The 9,201-nt window shown below is 49.9% G+C and overlaps 1 protein-coding gene and 1 long non-coding RNA gene across 7 annotated transcripts in view; both read left to right on the forward strand.

Annotated features, from left to right (window-relative positions):
* Positions 1–6,156, forward strand: part of atg14 (autophagy related 14) — a 23,509-nt gene extending 17,353 nt beyond the window's left edge. The window contains exons 4-12 of one of the 6 annotated variants that reach the window (XR_005205976.1): positions 42–123; positions 849–1,086; positions 1,285–1,514; positions 2,257–2,374; positions 2,487–2,577; positions 2,818–2,903; positions 2,988–3,162; positions 4,668–5,724; positions 5,759–6,156. Coding sequence is in view for 4 of the 6 variants with exons in the window: in XM_037763169.1 (XP_037619097.1) it covers positions 42–123; positions 849–1,086; positions 1,285–1,514; positions 2,257–2,374; positions 2,487–2,577; positions 2,818–2,903; positions 2,988–3,162; positions 4,668–4,790 (1,143 nt within the window). In the remaining 2 variants the exon portion in view is untranslated. Of the gene's footprint in view, positions 1–41; positions 124–848; positions 1,087–1,284; positions 1,515–2,256; positions 2,375–2,486; positions 2,578–2,817; positions 2,904–2,987; positions 3,210–3,525; positions 3,549–3,960; positions 3,990–4,130; positions 4,321–4,667 lie in introns of those variants that run through there. The other 5 variants (XR_005205977.1, XM_037763169.1, XM_037763173.1 and 2 more) reach the window with 5 other exon arrangements.
* LOC119484377 lies at positions 3,691–3,954 on the forward strand. Its single transcript, XR_005205978.1, has 3 exons — positions 3,691–3,752; positions 3,829–3,866; positions 3,898–3,954. It is a non-coding gene; the product is annotated as an uncharacterized LOC119484377 (long non-coding RNA).
* Positions 6,157–9,201: the final 3,045 nt, after the last annotated feature.

Raw genomic sequence — 9,201 nt, forward strand, 5'->3', positions numbered from 1 at the left:
TTAGTGTTGGATGTGACTGACGAGCTGATGCTTCCTCTCAGAAATGGAAGATCATGTCGTGTAAGATGAAGATCGAGCAGCTGAAGGAGGCGGTCGCCGGGGGCAACGAGGAGGTGAAGAGCGGTGAGTCTGTTTAACTTGAGATGTTCTGATTGTACTTTATAACTGACAGCACACAGCGTAAAATGAGGAGTATTTAATGTAGACAGGAGTAAACAACACTCAGCTTCACCGCGTGGTCAGTTCATCTAAACTATTGAGTTCATGAATTACCAGAAGACATGCAGGAAACATCCTATTAGCGGCTCATTTAGCCATGTCCGCCGGTAGTGGACGTATTTATGTCGCCTCATTCCGGTGCACGCTGTGACGTCACAAGACTAAACTCTGTTTTCCCCATCGCCACGGCAACACTGACGGAGGAGTTTACAGTGAAACGCCGTCAGGATGTGGACGACGCATAGAAGACGCTACGTGTCTGAATGAGTGGATTAGTGATGAAGGAGACACACTGATGGTTTACAGGTTCATTATTCTCCTCTTCCTCTTCCTCTTCCTCCTCCTCCTCCTCCTCCTCCTGCTCTTCTTCCTCCTCCTCCTCCTTCTCCTCCTCCTCCTCCTCTTCCTTTTCCTCTTCCTCCTCCTCCTGCTCTTCTTCCTCCTCCTCTTCCTCCTCCTCCTCCTCCTCCTCCTCCTCCTCCTCCTTGTCTTCCTCTTCCTCTTCCTCCTTCTTCCTCTTCCTCCTCCTCCTCCTCCTCCTCCTCCTCCTCCTGTTCTTCTTCCTCCTCCTCCTCCTCCTTCTCCTCCTGCTCTTCTTCCTCTTCCTCCTCCTCCTCCTCCTCCTCCAGATAAGGAGCTCCTCCTGCGCTCTCAGGAGGAGAGCCAGCGGCTGCAGCGCCGGGCCGGACGCCATCAGGAGAAACGGGACAAGATTGAGCGCCACAACCGGCGTCTGGGTGAGCTGCTGGAGAGACGCAGCCGGGAGCTGCAGAGCCGCCTGGCTCAGCTGGCGGCTCTGAGGCGGGAACACATCCTGGAGCTCACCACCCACATCTTTCTCACGCAGGAGGAGAAGCAGGGCAGCAGGTGAGTCCTCGCACACCTGAGGCTCCACCTGTTCAGGCTTCAGAGGCGGCGCCGCAGCAGACGGAGTCTTCCTGAGGCTTCAGAGGCGGCGCTGCTGCAGACGGAGTGTTCCTGAGAGACTAGCTAGCTCAATGCTAACACCTGAACATATGTCACAACCCTGTTAACCTGTCCTCTGCCCCTGCGTGTGTCGCCCAGAGACCCCGCAGACGTGGTGGCGGAGTGCGATCCCGCGTTGACCTCCAGCACGGTGAGCGAGCTGGCCGAGGCCCGGAGGACCACCTACCTGTCAGGACGCTGGATCTGGGACGACCAGAACGGAGAGACCAGCATCAGCATCACGGGACCCCCCGTCACGCTGCCTAGCAACGGAGACTGCTCCGCCTACTACAGCTGGGTGGAGGAGAAGAGCACCAATCAGGGCCCAGGTGAGGGGGGAGTGGGCGGGGCTTCACAACGAGTAGTCCGTTAATCCATCAGAACATGAATCCTATCTTAAACCTCCAGTGTGTGTGACCTTTGACCTCTGGTGTGTGTGTGACCTTTGACCTCTGGTGTGTGTGACTTTTGACCTCTGGTGTGTGTGACTTTTGACCTCTGGTGTGTGTGACCTTTGACCTCTGGTGTGTGTGTGACCTTTGACCTCTGGTGTGTGTGACTTTTGACCTCTGGTGTGTGTGTGACCTTTGACCTCTGGTGTGTGTGACTTTTGACCTCTGGTGTTTGTGTGACCTTTGACCTCTGGTGTGTGTGTGTGTGTGTGACCTTTGACCGTGTGTGTGTGTGACTTTTGACCTCTGGTGTGTGTGTGTGTGTGTGTGTGTGTGACCTTTGACCTCTGGTGTGTGTGTGTGACTTTTGACCTCTGGTGTGTGTGTGACCTTTGACCTCTGGTGTGTGTGTGTGTGTGACTTTTGACCTCTGGTGTGTGTGTGTGTGTGTGTGTGACCTTTGACCTCTGGTGTGTGTGTGTGACTTTTGACCTCTGGTGTTTGTGTGACTTTTGACCTCTGGTGTGTGTGTGTGTGTGTGTGTGTGTGTGTGTGTGTGTGTGTGTGTGTGTGTGTGTGTGTGTGTGTGTGTGTGTGTGTGTGAGACCTTTGACCTCTGGTGTGTGTGAGACTTTTGACCTCTGGTGTGTGTGTGACCTTTGACCTCCGGTGTGTGCAGAGTTGGACCACATCAACCCGGCCCACACCATCGCCGCCGCTCTCTGCTACGCCACGCAGCTCGTCACCATCCTGTCTCACATCCTGGACGTCAACCTGCCCAAGAAGCTCTGCAACAGGTGAGACAGGAAGCACCTGCTGCTGCTGCTGCCTTCACTGACCCATCCCGGCGTCAGGAGAACAGAGCGTCGGCCTCTTTCATGTGTCTGATTTCATGTTTCTGTTCCTCAGTGAGTTCTGTGGAGAGAACCTGAGCCGCTACCGCTTCACCAGAGCTCTGAGCAAACTCAACACCAACATCCTCCACCTCTGCTTCTCACAGGTCAGACACCCTGAGACATCCTGAGACATCCTGAGACACCCTGAGACAGACTGAGACACCCTGAGACAGACTGAGACACCCTGAGACAGACTGAGACAGACTGAGACACTCTGAGACACCCTGAGACACCCTGAGACAGACTGAGACACTCTGAGACACCATGAGACACCATGAGACACCCTGAGACACTCTGAGACACCCTGAGACACTGTTAACCGTGGACATGTGGTGTGTTTTCAGCATGTGGACAGTGAGAAGCTGCATCCTCATCACACTCTGAGGAACATCATGTTCCTGGTTGCCCCCGACAACAACAACCTGGGCAGGTGAGGACCTGGTCACATGATCACATCTGCTTTATTAAACATCACACTGAAGCTGTTCTGGTTCTGGTTCTGGTTCTGGTCCAGGACGGGTCCGTTCGAGGTGAGCGCTGACCTGGAGGAGTCCATGGAGTTCGTGGAGCCGGAGGCGGCCGGGCCGGCGGAGGAGAGCGGAGACGAGGCGGTGACCGACGAGGAGACGGACCTGGGGGGGGACTGGGAGACGGTACCAAGTCCTCGATTCTGTGACATCCCATCACAGGTAGAGACACCACTTAGACCAGGTCCAGGTCTGTAGAGTTAGACCAGGTCCAGGTCTGTAGAGGTAGACCAGGTCTGTAGAGTTAGACCAGGTCCAGGTCTGTAGAGTTAGACCAGGTCTGTAGAGTTAGACCAGGTCCAGGTCTGTAGAGTTAGACCAGGTCCAGGTCTGTAGAGTTAGACCAGGTCCAGGTCTGTAGCGTTAGACCAGGTACAGGTCTGTAGAGTTAGACCAGGTCCAGAGTTAGACCAGGTCCAGAGTTAGACCAGGTCCAGGTCTGTAGAGTTAGACCAGGTCTGTAGCGTTAGACCAGGTCCAGGTCTGTAGCGTTAGACCAGGTCCAGGTCTGTAGAGTTAGACCAGGTCTGTAGAGTTAGACCAGGTCCAGAGTTAGACCAGGTCCAGAGTTAGACCAGGTCCAGGTCTGTAGAGTTAGACCAGGTCCAGAGTTTGACCAGGTCCAGGTCTGTAGAGTTAGACCAGGTCTGTTGAGTTAGACCAGGTCTGTAGCATTAGACCAGGTCCAGGTCTGTAGAGTTAGACCAGGTCCAGGTCTGTAGAGTTAGACCAGGTCTGTAGAGTTAGACCAGGTCCAGAGTTAGACCAGGTCTGTAGAGTTAGACCAGGTCCAGAGTTAGACCAGGTCCAGAGTTAGACCAGGTCCAGGTCTGTAGAGTAAGACCAGGTCTGTAGAGTTAGACCAGGTCCAGGTCTGTAGCGTTAGACCAGGTCCAGGTCTGTAGAGTTAGACCAGGTCTGTAGAGTTAGACCAGGTCCAGGTCTGTAGAGTTAGACCAGGTCCAGGTCTGTAGAGTTAGACCAGGTCCAGAGTTAGACCAGGTCCAGGTCTGTAGCGTTAGACCAGGTCCAGGTCTGTAGAGTTAGACCAGGTCTGTAGAGTTAGACCAGGTCCAGAGTTAGACCAGGTCCAGGTCTGTAGAGTTAGACCAGGTCCAGAGTTAGACCAGGTCCAGAGTTAGACCAGGTCCAGGTCTTGACACTGATCCAACCAAACTCCAGTCAGAAAACAAGCGTTTTAAGAGTTGTTTGCTCTTCCTCTTCCTCCTCTTCTTCCTCTTTTTCCTCTTCCTCTTCTTCCTCTTCCTCCTCTTCCTCCTCTTCTTCCTCCTCCTCTTCCTCCTCCTCTTCTTCCTCTTCCTCCTCCTCTTCCTGCTCTTCTTCCTCGTCTTCCTCTTCCTCTTCCTCTTCCTCGTCTTTCTCCTCTTCTTCCTCTTCCTTTTCGTCTTCCTCCTCTTCTTCCTCTTCCTCCTCTTCTTCCTCTTTTTCCTCTTCCTCCTCCTCTTCTTCCTCTTCCTCGTCTTCCTCCTCTTCTTCCTCTTCCTTTTTGTCTTCCTCCTCTTCTTCCTCTTCCTCCTCTTTTTCCTCTTCCTCTTCTTCCTCCTCTTCTTCCTCTTCCTCCTCTTTTTCCTCTTCTTCCTCTTCTTCTTCTTCTTCCTCTTCCTCGTCTTCCTCTTCCTCGTCTTCCTCCTCTTCTCCTCCTGCAGTCCATGGATCTTTCCCAGAGTGCATTGCAGGTGTCCCAGCCCTCCGCTAACGCTGGAGGGATGATCTCGTCTGCTGCTGCCTCCGTCACCTCCTGGTTCAGAGCGTACACCGGCCAGCGCTGATCCAACCGGTCTGAACCGGGTCTGGACTCCCGGAGGTCTCTCAGACCCTGGACTGGACCGGGGTCAGAGGTCAGAGGTTAAAGGTCAGGCTGACAGGTCAGAGGTCAGCAACTGGATGACCTTGTTTTCTATGTAATTCTGTTCACCAGCATCTTGTGGAGACACTAAAGAGTCGACTGAAGTGAAATGCTCAGCTCCATTTCAGTGTGTCATAAACCAGTTATTACATGTGTGTATCGTGGTTATTAATGCTGAATAGAGACGTTACCTGTTAGGAACCTGTCCACCTGCCGGCCCGGCTGCCTGCTCACAACAAAGGGAACGGTTCTGCTTTTATTTTTATCTTTTAATTCCTTTTTTTTGTTTGAGCCGACAAACTGAACTGATGACGGATCCATGTTCACATTCATGAGACGCCGTTCACACTGGACAACCAATCAGAAACCAGACTGACTCTGGTTCCACATAGAGCATCACGAGGATCTGGACGTGAGAGGAGAAAATAAACAAATGTAAAACACCAGATATGATGATGGCATGTGTCCGCTGTGATGATGGGATGAATCCGGTGTGATGATGGCATGTGTCCGGTGTGATGACGGGATGAATCCGGTGTGATGATGGCATGTGTCCGCTGTGATGATTGGATGAATCCGGTGTGATGACGGGATGAATCTGTTGTGATGATGGCATGTGTCCGGTGTGATGATGGCATGTGTCCGGTGTGATGACGGGATGAATCCGGTGTGATGACAGGATGTATCCGGATGTATCCGGATGTAACCGCATGTATCCGGTGTGATGACAGGATGTATCCGGATGTAACCGGATGTATCCAGTGTGATGATGGGATGAATCCGGTGTGATGACGGGATGTATCCGGATGTAACCGGATGTATCTGGTGTGATGACAGGATGTATCCGGATGTATCCGGTGTGATGATGGGATGAATCCGGTGTGATGACAGGATGTATCCGGATGTAACCGGATGTATCCGGTGTGATGATGGGATGAATCCGGTGTGATGACAGGATGTATCCGGATGTAACCGGATGTATCCGGTGTGATGATGGGATGAATCCGGTGTGATGACGGGATGTATCCGGATGTAACCGGATGTATCCGGTGTGATGATGGGATGAATCCGGTGTGATGACGGGATGTATCCGGATGTAACCGGATGTATCCGGTGTGATGATGGGATGAATCCGGTGTGATGACAGGATGTATCCGGATGTAACCGGATGTATCCGGTAGCATTGAGACCAGAACTCGTTCTTCTTCCTGTTGAAGGAACAAAGTGTGTTTTAAAGTTTCTGTGTTAAAAAGATTTAAAATAAAATCCTGTTTTCTGGTTTCGGACAACGACGTTTCTTTTCTTCTAAATACTTTTGAGATTTTCTAAGAATCAACCTAAAGTCCCAGAACTCCTCCCACACCTGTGTGTCTGCTTCTGTGACCGCGGCAGCTGCAGCCCTTCTGGCCAGCCAGTACCTGTCAACTGTTTCTGGAGACTGCCGGGCCAACCGAGCCCGGAAGGCCTCCTTCACCGCTGGTGTCCACCAACGGGTTCTTAGGTTGCAGCCACGACAGGCACCGACGACCTTCAGACCACATCTCCTAGCAGCTGCTTCCACGATGGAGGTTCTGAACGTGGCCCGCTCTGAGTCCATGTCCCCAGCCTCTCCGGGATGCACCAGAAGTTCTTCCAGAGGAGGGAGTTGCAAATCGTAGTCGCATCGAGGCGACCCTCTCGTTCTCCGGGGAGAACTCCAACACAGTGGCGCTCAGCCGGGGGCTCGTGAATATCGCCCGCCCGGCGACTCTCATCCTGGGCGAGAAGTCCAGCCCCTCTCCAGGAGTTTGATTCCAGAACCAGAGCTATGTTTGGAGGTGTAGGGATTTGGCAGTAACAGGTTTGGTTATTAGCAAATTAATTAATAAATAATGATAGAATTATTAGTATTAATAAAAATTATCAATAAACATCAATAATAAACGGGGCACCACCCTGGAATCAGGGACCAATAACCAAATCGTTAAGATAGTCTCATTAAATATACTAAACTATCAATTTGGAACGTTGATTAATAATTAAATTAATAACTATAACCAAAATAGATAGTAAAGGTTGAAGGATATCGGAGTTCTTGACATAGCAGAGGTTGGCATTATTCACTCTTGTACAATATTAAACAGACCAGCATGTATATTCCACAAACATTTATTACAAGATAATAAAGGTTTTAAACACAATATTAATCTGACTAAATAACTAAACTAAACAAACCAAACAAAGTGTGTGTGAGTGAGTGAGAGACAAGATGGCTTCTTGTCTCAAGATGTCTGCCTACAGACATCAGGGGCGAGCACTGTAAAACTACAAAGATGGCCGCCAACATGTCACCACATGGCCTCTTTGTTCTTCGGAACACATGTGCTCAGGAAGGACAGAGAGGGGGGGGGGTGATGTGGGGGTTAAGATTATCTGAAGCTGTATGTTTATGTTTAACTAATTCACAGTTTCTGTATGTGATCTTAATGTGTGTTAGATAATGCAGTGGGTTAGAAAAGATGGTTAGTTTGCATGCAAGACCTTGTCTATGTGAAGCATAAACTAAACACATCAGATGTGGCGAAGCCAGTTACCCAAATATCTTAACTACATATAATATCACAACAGTCAAACTCAATGAATAACATTAAACCAAATCAATACAAGTACATTCTAGAAATCAAAGTTGAACAGTCTTGCTCAGCCATGTGTAATTGCTACTGCTAAGGTAAGCCCAGTACGTTACCAATCCATGGAAGAAAAGGGTTTGTAATTCCATGTGTTGAAGTTGTGGTTCCAAGTGAAGGATGTCGTCTTTGCTGTGCTCAAATCAAGTTGTGCAGATTGGAGGAAGCTGATCGCTCCAATACTTCTTCCCAGCAGCTTGATAGCTTGGTGCTAACTTCCTTGCGGTTGTTGCTTGAAGTTAGTTGGTAAAAAGGGCAGGCTCTCGCGTCCTGTGCCTTAGAGGTTCCTTGTGTTCCTATGTCTGTTTCCTAACAGGCCATAGATCAGAGAGCAGAGCTGCTTCTGGTCTGGAGAGCAGCAGCTCACCTCCACAGGTCATGAGAGGTGAGAAGAAGGAGCAGAAAGAGAAGGAACAAAGAGATTCCTCTGGTTTTGTCCTGGGTGAATTTCACACCTATGTGTGAATGCTACAGTAGCCAATTGCTACTGAGCTGAGTCCTCAGCCAATGGCTGCATGACTCAAGGATCCTGAGAAGCGTAGTTCATTGTCTTTGCCACCAGTAATAGTGGGTCCCTACATCCCCCCTTTTGGTCTTAAGATGTGTATCATCCTTCAAGAGCAAAACAGAAGGTTGAACAGTTCACAGGTCCTTGGAACAACCTGGGGGTTGTACAGTCCAATCCCTGGGGACAACTCAAAGGTTGTTAAATCCATGATTGAAAAAGTTCATTCAACAGTTCATTCAATTTTGTAACGTCTGGGCAGTTCATTAACAACTGGGCATTGGTTAAGACTATCTATCTTGGCTAAGCAAGAACAGTCCCTAAGTTACAAATAAAACCAGATAAACAAAAACAACAGCATTGTATAAAATACATAACTAGTGTTTCTCTGTTAGTTATAGGGTTAGTGACGAACAGGAATGTTAGAGGTGTAAAATTGTTAAGGGGAGATGCGGAGAGTGTCACCTAAAACAATGCGGAAAGGTGTATGACTGGCTCTGTACAGTCATAATGTGGTGTCCTAAGCTAGTGTTGTGCACTAGTGATCTCTAAACAAGATACTACCAAGGAGTTGGTCTAAGTGTACTTGTAAAGTTGGACAGTGGTGTCTGAGTTGAGTTTTTGCTGTTGCTAACAAACTCAAGTTTTCCCTAGTAACTGCAAAAGAGGAAAGGAAAATTAAGGCACCGTGATCTAGCGTCAGTCTCACTGTTAACTAGGTGTTAGCTAGTACCGTGGGAAGATAACTCTGGGTCTCTCGTGCTTAACTCGTGGCTCAGGGCTGTAACGCTCCAGGTAGCCAGAGGCAGAGAGGCACTCAGAGTAGCTATCACTGTTGGCTAGATTATGTCCATGTTCTAAACCTTGTTCAGAGTCTGAACTGTGGTCCGAGATGCCGTGGTGATCGTCAGACCGGTCACGCCAATTCTGGGACAGAATTTATGGCCTTCTAACACTTCTGTTGTGTGAATGCCTATCTCTACGCAACTGGGGCACATGGCGGTTACGCTCAGTGTCCCTATGCAACCTCTTCTGACCCCCCTTCGACCTGTTGTGAAGGTGGTCTTTTGAGGTGGCAGATCTGCTTGACACATCAGTGTTTGAGCTGGTGGGCTCAGTTGGTTTGCCCCCCCTTTTGGAGATGACCAGAGATTCCCAAGCTA

Source organism: Sebastes umbrosus, unplaced genomic scaffold, assembly GCF_015220745.1.
Source record: "Sebastes umbrosus isolate fSebUmb1 unplaced genomic scaffold, fSebUmb1.pri scaffold_183_arrow_ctg1, whole genome shotgun sequence".
NCBI classification, from domain to species: domain Eukaryota; kingdom Metazoa; phylum Chordata; class Actinopteri; order Perciformes; family Sebastidae; genus Sebastes; species Sebastes umbrosus.